Source organism: Gopherus evgoodei, chromosome 7 (genome assembly GCF_007399415.2).
Source record: "Gopherus evgoodei ecotype Sinaloan lineage chromosome 7, rGopEvg1_v1.p, whole genome shotgun sequence".
Taxonomy (NCBI): Eukaryota; Metazoa; Chordata; order Testudines; family Testudinidae; genus Gopherus; species Gopherus evgoodei.
This window is the reverse complement of record NC_044328.1, coordinates 100931446-100949894: the sequence shown is the minus strand read 5'-3', so window position 1 is coordinate 100949894 and position 18449 is coordinate 100931446. Positions and strand designations below refer to the sequence as shown.

The following is an 18449-nucleotide window of genomic DNA, read 5'->3' as shown; positions in this document are numbered from 1 at the left end:
ACAATCCCTTGCTCACTACAACCACGCCCCAGAACATCTCATCCCTCATCCCATATATTCCCCCGCAAAACACCCTTCCCCTCAAAACCCCTCCTCCAACACATTCAAACTCAGGACTTTGGAGACCTGGAATGCACCTGTTTCTGGGGTGTATGCTTTTACTTCCATGCAGAAGGGGGAGAACTGCTGGGGGTGCGTGTGCAGAATCTGAACTCTGAACATCCTGCGCATTAAAATTTGCTCCATAGACCTTTGCAGATGGCCTCCCTATGCATGTGTCTCAAGGGGAGGGGGGCAATTCATTCATACTTAGTCCTGCCGTGAGCGCTGAAGCCTGGCCTAGATGACCTCCCTTCCAGTCCTACGAGTCTATGATTCTAAGATTCCTGCCAAGCTGCTTTTCCAGCCTGGCTAAGTGCAGTCTGGCTAACCTCCATCCCACGAACCCACGCCGTGCTGACATTCCCCTCTAACGCAACCTGCACCACCCCACTGACTTGTCCCTTGAAACAGGAGCAGACGCCTCCAGATGGAGCTGAGCTGCAGCCCGGAATAAACAGCACAGCTTCTCTTTCCCAACCTTCCCCTGGGGCACTTGGGACTAACATCGACTGTTGGCTGCAAGAGCCCATCATGAGACATCTGAGGCCTGATTCCCAGGGCCCCAGTGCCTCACAATGGAGGGGGTGGATTTTGCACAGGGATCTGTAGCACCAGTGAGGTCTAATTTGGGGGGGGGAATGTCATAAGAGACGGGGGTACCAAGCCCATGGAGAGATCTCAGCAGCTTATTTCCATGCCTAAATGAGAGGGGAGCAATGTGGGGTTATGGGAGCTCGGCGTGGCTAGTGATCAGGCGCAAGGTTTCCCTGGTCCAGCAGCCATGAAGCCAGGCCTCCTCCTTGATTCTGCCAGCTCCTATGCATGGGCAGAGCCCTGTGGCAGCCCCTGAGAGATAGGCTTGGGTCCTGGGGACCACCCAGTCAGATCTGGGCCTGTTAGCTGATGGAAAATCTCAGAGTGGGGCAGTGGGTCCTTGGACCTACGTGGGTGCATTAGTGCAGCCCTGCCAGTGGAGGTGGTTTTTACACCAGACCACACTCATGCAAACCACCTTGGCACATGCACACTAGAGGGTCGCACTAGTGCAACTCACTATGAATTCTGGGGCAGTATCTCCACCACCAGGGCAATGCAGTGTAAGTTGCTGTTCACACCAGTCCAGTGTTGTGTGCACTGGGGGGGTGATACACTGCGGCAGGCGCGGGGGATGGGGGGAGAGGAGCGACACTGGTTTAAAACAACTGAAGTGTGGCCAAGTCCTTACGGCCAATCGCTGACCTGAATCAAGAAAATACCTTTCCTGGGGTTAAACTCAATGACATCAAGATCCAGCTGTTTGGAGTGTGTGTTCAACCCCCCGCCCCAAGCGGCTCCCTCTTCGGAAACGCTGAAGCATCAAGAAAACAAAGGGGGGGGGCCGCCCCCAGCTGTGGGTGTCACACAATCTCCTCCTGGCAGGGAACCGGTTGGGCAGGTAGCGCACAGGTGGGTGACACCGTTATTTCCAAACGCATGCGCCATCCCCACCCCCTCCTTCAAAAACAAACTCGCTAATGAGCTCAGCGCAGGTACAGTTCTTTTCCCTCCCCGATCCGGTCTGGCCCTCCGGATCGGAGCCCGCAAAAGTCCTGGCTCTCAGGGCAGGGAAGCAGCTACCGGAGAAGCCCGGGAGCCTGCCTGCTCCGTAGCCCGCCCCGGTTGCTCCCCCCACCCCGCCACTTCCGCGGCTGTACCTGCTGAGAACCTGAAACTGACTAGAGCGCAGCCTGAGCGCGAAGGAACAGCGCTGGGTGAACCCGACCGGGACCCAACGGTCCATCCCCAGAACGCTGCGGGCCTGGCTTGTTGCAACGTTCCATCCCTAGAACGTGGAGGAAACTTTGTTCGCTGCTCTCCTTGCAACGTCACATGCTCCCTGGAAATCCCTCTTGCTGCTGATTTCTTGTTTTGTTTTTATTTTATTTGAGAGGAAAAGGCCCCTTCCCGAGTTGGGAGAAAGTTTTCCCGTTTTTATGCTAAGAGGGGGAAGGCTTGTATTTATTTATTGACCTATTTAAGAATCCCAGGCAATTTAACTGAGCTCAGAGATGCCTCGGGCTTTCTTAGTGAAAAAATCCTGTGTATCTGTGGGCAAGAGGAACTGGAGTGAATTGCCTGATGAAGAGAGAGGAGAGATCTATGTACCAGGTGAGTCTGACTGAAAGAAGGGTGCTAGATCTGTGCAGATACTTATCACCCCCCAACACCTGCTATCGGAGCACCTCACACCACACAAGGGAGACAGAACAGGGCAATCATTCCTATTGCTCAGAAAGGGAAACTGAGTCACACAGAGGCTAAGTGACTTGCCAGTGGGGGGGTCCTGCGGCAGAGAGAGACTTTAACTCAAGTCTCCGAAGTTCTAGGCAAGAGCCCGAACCGCTAGACCAGCCTTCCTTGCTGGAGATTAGCGCTCTTCGAAATGTTGCCATTAATGCTTGTGAGTGGCACACGGTCCCTATTTCCGAATCGTGCCTGCTGCCAGAGTGGCAAGTCACCTGTTCCAAACTCAGCACAGGAGGCTGGGGGACAGCAGCGCTGAGCAAACAGGTGAAGTGGCTTGCCATGGAGGGAGTGGGGCTCGCCGCACAAAGTAATGACACTGCCCTGACATGCAGCTCCAGGCCGGCTGGAATGTGGGGGCCAGTGATTCCGTGCTCCCTCTCTGCACTGAAGGGTCTGCAGCGGTTTCTTGGTGCTGGGAGTCGGATTCCAGGAGGGTGACCTTTGGACTCAGCTCATTTCCTTAACTGATCTGCGGATTAGAGCCTGTGTGTGTGTGTCTAGCGACTGGAGCCAGGGTCCCGAGAGGGACCCACGAGGGTTTCCAATCAGCATTTTTTTTTAACACTGCTCTTCCCCTGGGAATCTTTGCCAGGCCAGCCTCCAGCTTCTTCACTTTCTTTCCCGGCCATTCTGTCTGGGGAGCCCCGGGGGCCGGGGGCGTGCTCAGGCAGTGGGGGAAGCGCAGTTATGCAGAACTCCAGCGGTCATGCTGGGGAAGTGGCTTTTAATGTTTAAACTCCCTCTTGGGATTAGCTGTGTGTTAGCTGAGGGGCTGGGAGGTGCGTGGGGATGCTGGCTCCCAGCTCTGAGGGGGGAGGGCCTGGCCCTGCTGCGAACTGGCGAGTCAGGATAGGAACACCAGAACTAATTGTATCCCAGAGTCCTGGCTCCATCTAACCACTAGACCTCACTCCCCTCTTTGAGCAGAGGACAGGATCCAGGACTCCCAGCCCCCCCAACCCCCCCAACCACTAGCCCCTACTTCCTTCACAGAGCTGGGAATGAGGCTAAAAGTCAGGACTCCTGGGTTTACTCTGCTCAAGCCACTGGAAATCCCTGCCATAGCTTTAATTCTAAGGGATGTTTTGCCAGCTATTACCTTGTAGCGGGCAAGGCTGGTGCTGTGATTGGGGCACTAGCATGGGACTTGGGAGATGTGGGTTCAATTCCTTCCTCTGCCTTAGACTCCCCCTGTGACACTGGGCAAGTCACTTAGCTCCCCTGTGCTTCTGTTTCCCCATCTGTAAAACACAGATGATAGCACTTAAGGTGCATGTGGGGAGATTCTAGACAGTCAGGTACTGGTGGGCTGGATAGGTGCTGGGAGAACACTTTTTTTCTAGAGGCTTTAGAAATATCTTTGAGCTGTGAGTGCAGGGTGCTGGCTGAATGCTCCAGTGAGCGGAGCTTTAGAAACCAGTTTGACATTTTTTAATTGAATGGTCTCAACGTTTGATTGAATGGAGTTTTGGTAAACCAAAACAAACAAAAAATCTTATGCAAGCAGAGAAATCCTAGATGGAGCCTATTCTAACTGTTCAACTGGTCTAGGATCCAGAAAGACCTTAAACTCGGAGGTTGGAGAACGTGAGCTCAGGCCTCTCGCTGGAAGGAAATCCGGTTTAACTTCTCTAAAAGAAGGTTGAGAGGTAACTTGATGACAGTATCTAAGAGCAAATAGTGAATTGAAGAGCATTTAACCCAGCTGCAAGAGGCAGAGCAAGACCCAGTGGGTGGGTAAAGCCAGACACATTCAAGTGAGAAAGGAGGCCCCAGCTGTTTAAGCCTGAGGGTGATTAACATTGGAACAAATGGCCAAGGCAAGGGGAGGCATCTCCATCTCTTGGAGGAGCCTGGATGCCTTTCGGGACCATGTTTTAGTCAAACACAAGTGACTGAGCTCAGTGCAGGGGGAATGGGGTCTAACAGTCCCCTTAAATCTATGGTTGTTGGGGTTATCCCCATTTTACAGACAGGAGACTGAGGCACAGGGTAGATTAAGGGATTTGCCACAGGTCTGACAGCAGTTCAGAGTTGGGACTAGAACCCAGTCCGGTGCCTTAAGCACTTGACTGTAAACTTGGATGTCACTCGTTTTTGGTTGGGTCCAGGTCAGATCCTTCCCCTGTTGGTGCCACCCGAGCACTCTTTGGCATTGGGTGTCTCCCCAGATGGGTGGTAGGGAGAACTCCCTTCGACAGGGGTCTCCCCAGCTCCTCCAGTGGGGGGAGAGGAGTCTTTTGTCCCCTGATGGGCAATAGGCTCAAACCACTAGACCCTACTCCCCTCCCAGAGCGGGCAATAGAGGCCCCGAGGGCTGCTGGAGATGATCAGAGCAAGGGGACCTGTAAATCTGATGGTAGGAGGGGAATCAGGGCTGGTGAGCAAGGACCTCCAATGAAATCAACGGGACGCGGAGTACCTGGCTCATGACCCACCCTGCAGCACGCAGGGAGTGTGCATTAGCACCCTGCCTGGGAGTGCCTGGCCCTGGAGTCTGTAATTAGCTGGTAATTAATACCCGGATGCTCTATGAGTAGCTGTCTGTGGATTCCAACCTGCTGATTCCTGGCAGAACCTGGCGTCCGTCTGGGTCATTAACTAATCCAAAGGGGCCCAATTTCAGTTAAACACCCCCCAGCCCCGTCCTCAGGGCCAGTGCGAGATCTTTGTTGCATGTCAGAGGGAAAACAGAGAGCTAATGAGGGGAAGGAAATTGACCCTTTCTAGCAAAGCTGGCATAGAACCCAGGAGTCCGGGGTCCCAGCTCTATGCACTTCTTCCTTGACAGATAACTAACTCACTGATTGGCTGGCCCCAGTTCCCTTTAACCCTGTCTCATCCCCCCTAATGGGTCAGGCTTTGCTGCCCCCTCTGATCAGATAAGCCTCTCAGCCCTACTTTGGGGTCTCCCTTCAAATTGGCACCACCTCTTGGAGCCAATAGCTTAAACATCAACCAGTGCAAGTTAGACACTTGCAGAGGGGGCTGGGAGCTGGGTTCTATCCCAGCTCTGGGAGTGGAGGGAGGGCTAAATCCTGGTCCTACCTTTCACTCTGTGAATTATGGCATGGCTAAATCAGGCTGTGATGTGATATGATTGGGAGGCTCAAGGAAGGGGTATTAGAAATATGGGTCCCAGTGACTCCATTAGCACAGCAGATGCAGGGGAATGTGCTGCTCCTGGAAGCTATCTCTGTATGTGAAATTGCTCCCATCTCCTGTGGGACCAGCTGATCTGGCCTTGGGACTAAGGACACCTGTGTTCTATTCCCAGCTCTGTCACTGCCCATGGGTAAATATCTGCCCCTCTCCGGGCCTCAGTTTTCCCTCCCACCCTTTGACTCTTTACACTGTGAGCTCTTGGGAGCAGGGATTGTCTCTCAGTGTCCGTGGGAGCAATCAGATGGCTACCAGGGTCCCCAAGTGATCCTAGGGCCATGGAGACCCCTGAATATCACAGGCTCTGGGTTGCCAAGTGCATCCCATCTCTTACCTGGCACTCCTGGTCCATGCTCCTATGGGGTGGGGGAGGTGGATCCTAGCATCAGTTCCTGGGGAATTTCCTGAGGGGGAGCAGTATTGTCTGCCGCCTGTATTTCTGGCCTTCTCCTTTGTTTTAAGCCCTGGCCACTCCTTTCCAAGTCACAGTAAGGGAGGGTGCTGATCCCCTCTCCTCGCCATTACTGTGTGAGCAGCACTAGATTCTCATCCCACCCCACCCCTCTCCTCTCCTCCTTTCTCAGAGCAAGGAACCCCAAGGTAGAAACAGCACATTAGACCCAGGTGTTCTAGCTGACTCCTAGCCTGGCTTGCTGTAACCCACTGCAACTTTATATCAAGGGATAGCTCCGTGGTTTGAGCATTAGCCTGCTAAACCCAGGGTTGTGAGTTCAATCATTGAGGGGGCCACTTAGGGATCTGGGGCAAAAATCTGTCTGGGGACTGGCCCTCCTTTGAGCAGGTGGTTGGACTAGATGACCTCCTGAGGTCCCTTCCAACCCTCATATTCTATGATCACTGCTTTTCCAGAGTCAGGGATAGAATATTGTGCCAATATTCTGCAAGGGTAAACAGGAGAACCTAGGCAGTTATAGGCCTATCAGCCTGATGTCAATCCTGGGCAAGATAAGGGAGTGACTGATGCAGGATGCGATTAATAAAGAATGAAAGGAGGGTGAGATAATTAATGCCAATCAGCCTGGGTTTACGGAGAATAGATCCTATCAAACAAACTTGATATCTCTTTTGGTGGGATTACAAGTTTGGTTGATAAAGGCCATAGTGGTGATGTAATAGATGTAGATTTTGGTTAGGATATGATTGGGTGTCACATGATATTGTGAGTAAAAAAACAAAACAAAACTAGAATGATACCAGATCAATATGGCCAATGAAATGCATTGACAATGGATTAACTGATAGGTCCTGAAATGTAGCAGTAAACAGGGACTCAGCAGTGAGCAGGTGTTTCTAGTGGGGTCCCACTAGGATGGGGTCTTGGTGCTGTACTTCTAGACATTTATCAAGGACATCAAAAAAAAATCATTCCTTAACGATGCTTGCGCCTGACAGACAGAGGCAGGGAGTGGGGACTAATGAAGAGGACAAGTCACTGCTACCGTGCAGTCTGGATCACTTTGTAAGCTGGCACCCGTAAACAATATGCATTTCAACCGATCCAAATACAAATGTATACAGTTAGGAACCAAGACTGTGGCCATACTTACAGGAGAGGGGACTCTATGCTGGGGACCAGTGACTCTGAGAAAGGGTAGGGAGAGGGAGGTCCTGGTGGATAATCAGCTGAACATGAGCTCTCAGTTCAACACTGTGGCCAAAAGGGCTAATGCAACCCCTGGCTGTATAAACAAGGGACGTGCATGTAGGATTAGGGAGGTTCTGTTACCTCTGTATGTGGCACTGGTGTGGCCACTGCTGGAATCCTGTGTCCCATTCTGGTGGCTACAATGCAAGAAGGATGCTGATAAATTGGAGGGGACTCAGAGAAGAGCCACCAGTATGATTCCAGAATTGGAAAACATGCCTTGTAGTGAGAGACTCAAAGAGCTCAGTCTACTTAGCTCAACACAGCAAAGGTTAAGGGATGACTTGGTCCCAGTATATAAGTACCTACCAGGGGAGGGAGAGAAAATATTTGATAGGGGTCTCCTCAATCTAGCAATGGTCTAACAAGATCCAGTGGCTAGAAATTGAGACTGGACAAATTCAGCCAGGAAATGAGCAAATTGGTACCTATGAGGGTAATTAACCATTGGAACAACAGACCAAAGATGCTTCATCACTGGCCATTTTTAAATGAAGACTGACTGGCTTTCTAGAAGATCTGCTCCAGTTCAGCCCGGCTTTAACACAGATCCTAGGGCTTCCCTACGCCTCCCAGGAGGTCAGACTAAGTGATTCCAGCAGTTCCTTCTGGCCTTGGAATCTATTTACACCCATAGGCCCTGATCCTGCAAACAGGTTCCCAAGGGAGATTGGAGCAGCCCTGTCCTTGGAGCGGGGTGCGGTTTAAAACCAGGTTGGACAAACACCTGTCAGAGATGGTTGGGGTTTCCTTGGTCCTGCCTCAAGGTGACGCTTCAAGGTCAGCCCCACATTTCTATCTCTGGCCACACGTTTCACTGTCCTCTGATGGCTATTTGGGCCCTGATGTGCTTGGTGCTGTACAGCCCGGTACAGTCCTTGCCCCCAGGGGCATACATAGTAGGATGTAAGTGTTCAGTGGCAGACAAAAAGAGAAAGAAGAGCTCTGGCTTTATACGTGACCCGCTTGCAAAAGTCTCCAGGAACGGCCCCCGGCTCTAGCAACTTTAGAGGAAGGGGTCAGAATTTCAAGCCGTTGTGTGGCGAGCTGGTGGGGAAACGCTGCCGAACAACTTGAGAAAATGCAGAACTTCCCATGGCAGAGGTCCAGCTAATCCCACTCTCTATCCCATAGCAGCACCAGATCTGCTTTAATTCAGCCAGGAATTAATGCAGGGAAGCCCAAGTCCTGTGGCCTGGGTACTGTAGGAAGTCAGACAAGATGATCACACTGAGCTCTCCTGGCCTTGGTATCTATTAATTCACTGAAGCTGCATGTGAAGACGATGCACAGGCTCCAACCAGTACAGAAAGCAGCTGCCTCCCTTCCCCATAGCTCAGGTCTGCACTTGAGTCTCTCCACTGGCTCCCAGCTCACTCCTTGTGTCAGTTTAAAGCCTTGGTCTCTAATTTTCAAAGCAATTAGAGGATAATGCCCCAGCTGCACCAAAGCCCGTATTTGATCTATAAACTGCGGTGAGCGCTGCACTCCTTGGGGACGTGCAGATCCCATCACCCAGCGTGAAGATAAGCTAGGGACAAAGCGTTGTGTAGGAAGAGGACCCAGCCGTGCAATGGTCCTCCAGAGACCAGGCTAGCCCAGAGTCTAACCAGCTCTCGGAAACCCTGCAAAGCCTTCCTCTCCAACACCAGGTAAAAGGGACCTCCTGTGCCATTGTGTCTAGGTCTTGCTGTTGCAGCCACTCACCCCCTTCACAGACATGCATCTAGCTCCATCCTCAGCTGGGTTGGGCTGTCAGTGTTGGTAAGTGCAACGTAATGCACACTGGAAAACATAATCCCCAACAAGCCACACAAAATGATGGGGTCTGAATTAGCTGCTACCACTCAGGCAAGAGATCTTGGTGTCACTGCGGGTAGTTCCCTGAAAACATCTGCTCAAGGGACAGTGGGAGTCAAATGCTCAGAGAATGTTAGGACCCATTAGAAAAGGGCGAGATAATAAAGCAGAAAATATCATAATCCCACTATAGAAAGCCCTGGGATGCCCACCCCTTGAATCATGCAGGCCATTCCGCTCATCCCCAACTCAAAAACGAGATGTTGGAATTTAAAAAGGTACAGCGAAGGGCAATGAAAATGATGAGAGGGATAGAGCAACTTTCCTGTGTGGAGAGATTAAAAAGATGGTGTTTGTTCAGTTAGAAAAGAGATAACTAAGGGGGGATGTGATAGAAGTCTATAAAATCATGAATTATTTACCCCTTCCCATGACACAAGGACCAGGAGTCACCCAATGAAAGTAACAGGCAGCAGGTTTAAAACAAAAACAGGCAGTATTTCTTCACACAATGCATAGTCAGCCTGCGGAAGGCATTGCCAGGGGATGTTGTGAAGACCAAAAGTATAACTGGGTTCAGAAAAGAATTAGGTAAATTCCTGGAGGCCAGGTCCATCAATGGCCCTGTGCTCTTGGTGTCCCTAGTCTCCGACTGCCAGAAACGGGAATTGGATGATGGGATGGATCACTCGAAATTGCCCGGTTTTGTTCATTCCCTCGGAAGCATCTGGAATGAGCCACTATCAGAGACAGGATACGGGGCTAGGTGGACCATTGGTCTGTCCCAGTGTGGCCATTCTTGTGTTATTTATTTTGCCTCCACTCTTTCTATGGGGAGGTTGTTCCAGAATATCTCACCTCTGATGGGTAGAAACCTTCTTATCTCCAGCCTCAATTGATTCCTGCCCAAGTTATCCTCATTTGTGCTTGTGCCAACACTGTCCTTTAGCTTCAGTAGACCTTCTCCCTGCCCCCAGATTTATAGACACAACCAGATCCCCTCTCAGCCTTTGCCCAGCCAGGCTAAACAGGCCCAGCTCGCCCAGTCTCCTCTCCTAAGATCAGTTCTCCTCTCCCCTGATCAGCCTGGGAGCCCTTCTCTGCACCGGGCTGGTTTGGATTCCTTGTTCCTGTGACCAGAACTGCACCCAGTGTTCCCGCTGAGCTCTTCCCAGTCCTAGGCCAGGAGCATTAATGCTTCCCCATCGCCACTGGAAATCCCTCGCCGGATCCAGCCTAGGCTCTTTGATGGAGCCTGTCTGCTCTCAGTGACACTCACAATGTGCTCACCCCTTTCCCCGTGGAGGGTTCTGACCCTGTAAAGGGAGAAGGGCCAGAGACTCCATGGAGTGCACTAGGGACCTGTGTGTTGCTATTGGTTTCCTGTAGAAGGTGCAGGGATGTTATGGTGATGGGCAGCAGGATAAAAGCCTTGGACAGGTGGGGGGGCCGGACCTGTGGAGCAGGGGAGACATATTGAGGCTGTTCTGCAGTGGGCTTTGAGAGGGGAGTGCTGGGGTGACTGGCTAGCTGGACTAGTTCTGCCCCCCACCCCCATCCCGCCTCCCCAGCTGGCCCAGTGGCATGTGACACCCAGGTGGAAACACTCAATTAACCAGCTGGGCTGGGCCGGACTTTCCGATCACATCTCGGGGAACCGGTTTCAGGAGCTTGTTTACTGCAGCGCTAGGCAATGGGGTACAGGGAGGTTCCCCTCTGGGGGCACTGGCTCCAATCTGGGTGGGGAAAGGGATACAGGAGCCCTTCTCCTCTAGGGGGCGCTGGCTCTGATCTACAGCAGAGCTGGGGGACTGGCTGGTTCGGGGAGTAGGGACTGGGTATGGGTGGGGGGTTCCTCCTGTGTTGCCATGGCCCTGGCCTGGTTCCCCCCTCTTTCCAGGCTGCCAGGATGCGCTCCTCCCCAGTCTGTGGCTGCTCCATTTCTGGTGTGTGTGTGTGGTGGGGGGGAGAGTGTGAACAAGTCAATGGCTGCCCCAAGGGGGTGACTCCACCTTGCGGCTCTTTCACCTGGTTCCATTCTGATTAGTGGGGGGAGGGAAGACAGTGAACACTGGGGGTGAGGGTGGGGTGGCAAGCCTGCTGGGGAAGGGGAAACCCCTGGAATCTCCCCACTGCTGGGGCATCCCCCCCACCCCGTTGCATGCAGTGTGGGTTGGGTGGATGATGGGTGAGGCCCACTGGGGGACTTGCAAGCTCATGGGGCCGTGTGGAGCCAAGGTGGCTCATCTCCCATATGGCCCTGGAGAGACGGGCCTGATTCCCGCCCTCCAGTGCCTGTACCCCCCAACACAGATCTTAGGGAGCAAAGCCTCCCCATAACCCTCCCCTCTGATTTCTCCTAGTCTGCCTGGGAGGCTATGACCTGGGCAAGGACTTGGAGCCCTCGGTGGCTGAAGCCCCATCGTATCCGATGCCCCTGGACCTGACCCTGCGAGATCCAAGCTACACGGCTGCCCAGCTTCCTGGCGGGGTGCCCCCAGCTGGGCAGCACAATGGGTTCCTGCGGCCCAAAATGAAGGTATGGATTGGGATCTGGGGGAGTCAGGTTAAGGGTGCATAGGGACCCCATGTGGCCTATCTGGGCTGTGCAGGCTGGTTGCCCAAGGGAACCTCAGGATCTGTCTGTGCCCAAAGAACTCCCTTCTCACTCATTGCACTGTGGCTGGGTACAAGGGAGGGTCTGAGTGTGACCATGAGCAGCTGGCATTCCCGATGCCCATCTTCCTGCTATCCCAGTCCTGAGCTCCTCGCCCACACAGCTTTGCCGATGCCCCTGAATCCTGACACCCAGCTCCCCTGCTGTCCCCTGGTGCTGGGGGGCAGAGACTGGGGGGGGTGTTTGTGGGAGGGGTGGGGTCCCTGTTTGTGAGTGTCCAGGGAAGTGGAGGATGGTTTGGGGAGGAGACTGGAGCAGCGGAGGATCTGGTGCTTGGGACGGTTCCCCAGGGCTGCAGGTGTTGGTGGGGTGTCTCTGAGCCTGGGGGAGGAAACAGCGCCCCACCACTGGGCACCCTCCTCCTTGGGTTCATGTCTGACAGCTCCATCCCCGCCCCTGGCAGGTGACGTTGGGCGAGGGGCCGGGCGAGCTGTTCTCCTGCCCTGTGTGCCAGAAGGGCTTCAGCTACCAGCGCATGCTCAACCGGCACCTCAAGTGCCACAGCGAGGTCAAGCGGCACCTGTGCCCCTACTGCGGGAAGGGCTTCAATGACACCTTCGACCTCAAACGCCACGTCCGCACTCACACAGGTGAGAGCCCTGCCCCTGCTGGGACACATTCCCGCCAGCCCCACCCCTGCACCGGTGAGAGCCCTGCTCCTTCTGGGACACGTCCCCACCAGCCCTGTCCCTGCACCCACACAGGTGAGAGCTGCCCCCAGCCCTGCCCCAGCACCTGCAGAGGTGAGAGCCCTGCCCCTGCTGGGACACCCCCCCAGCCCCAGCACCTGCAGAGGTGAGAGCCCTGCCCCTGCTGGGACACCCCCCCCAGCCCTGCCCCAGCACCTGCACAGGTGAGAGACCTGCCCCTGCTGAGACACCCCCCCCATCCCCAGCACCTGCACAAGTGAGAGCCCTGCCACTGCTGGGACACCCCCCCAGCCCTGCCCCAGCACCTGCACAGGTGAGCCCTGGCTACAGGCCCCAACCCCTTAGCCCTACATGGAGGATTCTGGGGGATTTCTTAAACCCTCTCCACTCTCTGCACTAGTAGAATGAACGGGTCCCTGAGGCTGGGATTGGGGGGTGCTGTGTCTGTCTGTGTGCACACACAAGGGGGAGGTTACTGGGTTTCTGTGCAGTGGGGGCTCTTGTGGGGCTGGATCTGTGCAGGCAGGAGTCAGGGGGGCTAGGTCCCTGGGCACGAAGGGAGACGTGAGGGGTGAATGTGCACAGGGAGTGCTAACCCGTCGTCCCCCTCCCTCCGCTGCAGGCGTGCGCCCGTACAAGTGCCACCTGTGCGACAAGGCCTTCACGCAGCGCTGCTCGCTGGAGTCGCACCTGAAGAAGATCCATGGGGTTCAGCAGCGCTATGCCTACAAGGAGCGGCGGGCCAAGCTCTACGTGTGCGAGGAGTGCGGCTGCACGGCCGACAGCCAGGAGGGCCACTTGCACCACCTGCGAGAGCAGCACCCCGACAGCCCCCTGCTGCGCAAGGCCTCGCGCAAGACGGCTAGCTCCCTGCAGAGTGCCCTCCCCACGCTGCTGCAGAGCAGCCCGCACCTGTGAGACGGCGCCCCCTGCAGGGCACCCGGTGCCTGGGAGACAGCGCCCCCTGGGGGCTGGGCAGGGCCCTATCCAGCACTGAGCCCCCGAGAGACAGTGCCCCTGGTGGGCACCCAACGCTGAGGCAGGACCAGTGACTGAACTCTGCTGCCTGGAGACTGGACACCGCCTGCTCCCTCCCACCAGTGGCCTGGGACGTGGGCAGCACATGGCAAATGCTCCGAAAAGCCCCCACCCCCTGTGGAAGAGAAGTCCTCAATGCTCCCCCCACCCCCGAGGGGCAGCCAGCTATCCACAGGGCACTGACTTTGCACTGCTTCTTCCCCAAAGCCTTGGGGGAGATGCTAGCACTGCCCAGTCCCCATAGGCTCTGCCCACAGGCTGGGCAGACAGGATTTTTTACTATTGTGCTTTTCTGAGGGGGCTGGTCAGCAGGAGTCATGTGCCCCCCCCCGCAACCTCGGTGCCATCCCCGTCCATACCCCCCGTCCTCCCCACACACACTCAGGAAGAAGCCTGGGTGGCTCCATCCCCAGCCCCCATTGATCTCATCAAGACCATTCTGCCCTGGATTTCCCAGTCCCCCTCGATCCCATCCCCAGCTGTTCCTGCATGAAGTGAGGTTTGCTCCTGGGCTGCTGCTGCTTTGGGGAAGGCATTTATGTTACAAATCCCAGCTGCCCCCACTCTGGGAGTCTCCGTGGCTGACAGGAGACCTGTGCTGGGGTGGGGGCTGAGATTGCCTGGAAAGGGGGCAAAGTTCATTCAACTCCAGGGCCCCAACCACACTTAGGAGAAATATCCATGACGTTAAAAACTGGGCACCAGCTTTGACTCAGGATGAAGACGCCTCCTCGGACGTATCTAGGAGTTGGGGGAGGGATCCTCCGTTTCTATAGCACCAGTTCCCCAGGCCCCTCCATGCCACCGTTTCCCCTCCCCCCACTTGTAGAGCTGTCACTGACCTGGACAGCTGGGGGGATCCTCGTGACTGAAGAATGTTGATCAGGGAATTAGGATTTATCAGAATCCGGCCCCCCATCCTCTGCCTTATTCGTGCTGCTGTCCTGAGGCAGGGGGCTGAGGTACAAATGCTTTAATGGGGGAGGGGGAGGCTGTGTCTTCCCCTCACCCTCCTTTCTGTGGCTCAACTGACCGGTAGAGCCCCCCACACCCACCAGATCCCCCTCCCCGTGCCTGCTCCCCTCCAACACCACCTTTACACATCACAGAACACCTGGGCATTGGGGTCCCCAGGATCAGGGCAATTCCAGCCCTCCCCCTGCATTGCCAGCCCCAGAGCATCCACTCACTGGAGGCGGGGGGTGTCATAGCAGAGACCGTAGGTCAGGGGGAATGGGGCAGGGCCACACCATGGTCTGCATCCCACATGGGACCAGCTGGGCTGCGTTACCCCAGCCCCTCACCTACCCTCTTGCAGGGTCACCCAGAGGATTCAGGGGGCCTGGGGTCTTTGGTGGCAGGGGCCCTTGCCACCAAAGACCCAGCACTTCAGCAGCGGGTCCCAGGGCGGAAGGACTCCCCGCCACGGGTCTTCGGGGCACTTTGGTGGCGGGTCTCGGAGCAGAAGGACCCCCCGCTGCCGAATTGCCACCGAAGATCCGGAGCGGAAGAAGCTCCGGAGGCCCGGGCCCTGTGAGAGTTTTCCGGGGCCTCCAGAGCGAGTGAAGGACCCCGCTCCAAGGGCCCCAAAAAACTCTCGTGGGGGCTCCTGCGGGGCCTAGGGCCTGGGGCAAATTGCTCCACTTGCTGCCCCTCTGAGCGGCCCTGCCCTCTTGTGGGCCCACCGTGACTGCAGCAGGGTGATGCCAAAGACCTAGCTTTCCCCCACATACTAACTCCAAGCCCTTTAAATCTGGGGTTGGGGGTGGCTGCCTCTCCTCTTTGGGTAGATATTGGGGGACTCTGCCAATCTCCAGTGCCAAGAGGCTGGGTCAAGGGACCTGTTCCCAGCTTAGCGGGGAGCTTCCCCCCCAGAGGGGACCCTACATCCCACTAAGGTGCTCTAACTGCATCCGTCCTGTCCCCCACCCCCTGCATGTACAGCGGTGGGGCAGTGGGTCCTGGCAGGGGTGTAGTAGGAGGTGTCGAGGTGCCAGTGCCTGGATTGTGTTTACAGTTTGGCTGTGGGAAACCAGCCAGTTTGTTAGTAATTGTGAGTTTGTATCTTTGTCTGTTTGTGAGTCTATTAAAATCAGGGAATTGAACCAGCTCTGAGCTGTGCTCCTCACTCCTGTCCAGCGGCCCCTGGCTACCCCAGCCTGCAGCTCTCCCAGCGCCCCGTGGCGTGTCCCCGCTGGCTAAGGTTTGTCTAGCTGAACATGCAGAGTCTGGCTGCCCCCCACTTTGCCCACTTGCCACACACTACGGGTGTGGGAGAGGGCGATACTACCAGAACCCACAGAAAGGGAGGCAGCCAGGACCATGGGGGACAGTAATGGAGCCAGAGCAGAGACAGTAGCTATCCCACTGGTATTCCCCCACCCCCATTCCAATCAGACCCATGGGCCCCTCAGCCTGGTATTGCTCCCGCCCCCCCACCGGATCAGCTCCATGAGCCCACCCAGGTTGGCTCCCATCAGGGACTCCTTCAGCCTGGCAGCCCCTCCCTCTCCAAGGCTGCCCGCATTGTTGCCAGTTGCTGATTGTCCAGCTGGCTGGTTAGTCCAAGGACCGCTGGATTTTTCAGGGACCCGGCCAGGTTTGCAAACCAAGGGCTGCATTCTGTGACAGCGGCTGGAGCCCTTCCCAGAGCAATGCCCAGTGCCAGCAGTGCTGCCATCCCAAAAGAAAGGCGGCAGCGGGCCCTGCTGGCCTGGGACGTCTGTGTCAGACTCTGGCAAGCAGGGGCTTTGTGCCAATGCACCCAGACCTGCCCTTAGCCCCCTCTCCATTACAAATCCCAGCTCTGTGCCAGCTTGCCTCCTGCAAAACCTGGCTGGTGTGCAAAGAGACGGAGCCACTGCCCACTGGCAATGTAAAGTGCCCTGTGCCTACCCAGCTCTGGCACTGACAGTATTAGCCGGTTGTTTGAGTGCAGCAGACCCCTGTGCTCACACACCCCCTCCCTCCAGCAGTGGGGTCTCTCCCCCTCCCCCCACTCTGATGGCTATGAGAGGGGAGCACCCACTCAGCCTTAACTCTGTCCCTCCCCGCACGTGGAGCAGGCAATTGCCACTGTGGGGTCACTGCACGCATGCTGGCTGCATGCCCTGTGCTAGGTGAAGCTGTATTGAGCGGTGGAAGGGTTAGTTGGCACAGCGTGGCAGTGCTATACTTGGCCCATGAGATGAGCCGCGTGTGTGTGTGGGGGTGAGTGGCTCTGCCGCCCCGCCGTTGTGTATGATCAAAGGCTAGAAGTGCATGAGCATTGTGCTGGGGTGTGTCTCTCACCCTGGCAGTGGGAGGGTTAAGGAGAGCTAGAGAGGCCAATTAGCCCATTCTGTGGCACCTGAGCATTTCCTCTCCACGAAGGGCACCGTCAAGGAGCCTGCAGGTAGTGCTTGGGCCCTGTCCCTGAAGGGAGGCCAGGGAACAAGTCCCTGGAGGCAGCGCAGTGGCTTGTGTCTGCGGTGGGAAGGGTGGGAGCAGTTGAGCTGGGCCATGGATCAGGACTCTCTGTGAGGCCTGGCCGGATGGCCAAGTCACCACCCAGCTGGCCAAAGCCCAGAGAAGAGTGAGGCAGAGGAGCTGCGATGCTGGGTCTCCCCAGGAGGAGGTGCCCTGGGCTGGTGAGTCTGTGAGAACACCCCTTGGGAGCCCCAGTGGGCCTGGCTCCAGCTCTGCGTTTTGTGGGTGTTGCTAGCCAGGCCCAGGGGAGATCTTGTATGATGGGGAGTGTCAGTGGCCAGGTGGGTGCTGGGCCTGCTCTCGGCAGCTGATGAATGGCGAGCGGTGGTCCGGCGTTAGCAGTCGGCTGAGGGTGAAGGGGCGGGTGAGTCATGCTAGGATGCAGGAGCGGGCTGAGTGCAGCGCCATGGCCAGAAGCCCCCACTCGGTACAGCACAGAGGGTGTCTCTGGGTGCTAGGACATTGGTCACAAAGAACCGAGTTAAGGTTGGGGGGCCGTTTCCATCACCGTTCTGTGGCACTCACAGGTCGGGAAGGGACCAAGTTGGCACCGGGCGCTGCACGAAGCCAGGTCACGGCAGGGCATTCCGCAGTGCCCAGCAAGCCCCAGCTGGTGGCTATTTTCCTCCCTGAGGCTGGGCATGCGGCCCCTCCTCTCAGCCTTTGATCACCCAAGGCTGCTCCCCAGCACCCTGCACTTGCTCAGGTGGTAGTTAACCTATGAGTTGCTTCTGTCCAACTCATCAGTGTCTGGCTTCATGAGCCAGACAAGCAAAGGGCCAGCAAGGTGCCCACGAATAACAACGGGCAGAGAAAGAGCCCCTTGTTGCCAGTTGGCTGGGCTGGGCTGGGCACATCACCCAGCCCAGGGCACTGAACAATCTGGGCATCGTGACCTTCTCTGACTCACTACACTGGCGAAGTGCCCACCATGGCAGTTAGAGCCATGGAGACCACAGGGTTATAGCGGGCAGGGGGAGTGGGCACAGAAAGGAGACGTGCGCTTGTCGACTGCCCCACCACAGCGAGGCCCTGCACGTCTTGCACCCGCTCTGTGGCCTGCACCCAGCCTGAGATAATAGTCCCCATGGGTGGCTTTCCAGGCCACATGGAGTCGTAGCAGTTTAGGGCCGTTGGGCTCCATTAGCTCATCAAGGCTGACCTCCTGGATGGCACAGGCCAGAGCTTGTCACCCAGTTCCCCTTCTTGTCACCCTGTCCCCCCTCACTTGAGTTGGACGAAAGCATCTCCCAGAAGGGCAGCCAGTCTGGGCCTGGAGCCATCAGGAGATGGAGGCTCTACCATGTCCCATAGGGGCATGTGCCGATGGTTACGCACCCTGTGCTGAGGTGGAGGGGAGCTGAGTAAGCAAACTGCACTGAGGCACACCTCAGCCTCCATGTCACTGCAAACAGCCCATCCCGGCACTCTTCCCCAGAGGGGCAGCAATGTACTGAGCGATCCTCAGCAAAGGCAGCTTCTCAGCCTGAAAGCCAGCTTGCTCACTGGCCTGTGGGCAAAGAGCTTGCTGGGTTGCCGATCCCAGCAGGACACATGCCCATTGGACCCATGGCACCCTCCAGGCTGGCAGCACCGACAG

At 56.1% G+C, this 18449-nt stretch overlaps 1 protein-coding gene across 1 annotated transcript; it reads left to right on the top strand.

Moving 5' to 3' along the window:
* Nucleotides 1-2150: 2150 nt before the first annotated feature.
* Nucleotides 2151-13261, top strand: OVOL1 (ovo like transcriptional repressor 1). The gene is made up of 5 exons (XM_030568664.1): nucleotides 2151-2250; nucleotides 10286-10323; nucleotides 11409-11555; nucleotides 12097-12283; nucleotides 12966-13261. Exons 1-5 carry the CDS (start codon nucleotides 2151-2153, stop codon nucleotides 13259-13261), a joined length of 768 nt encoding a protein of 255 aa, XP_030424524.1.
* Nucleotides 13262-18449: the final 5188 nt, after the last annotated feature.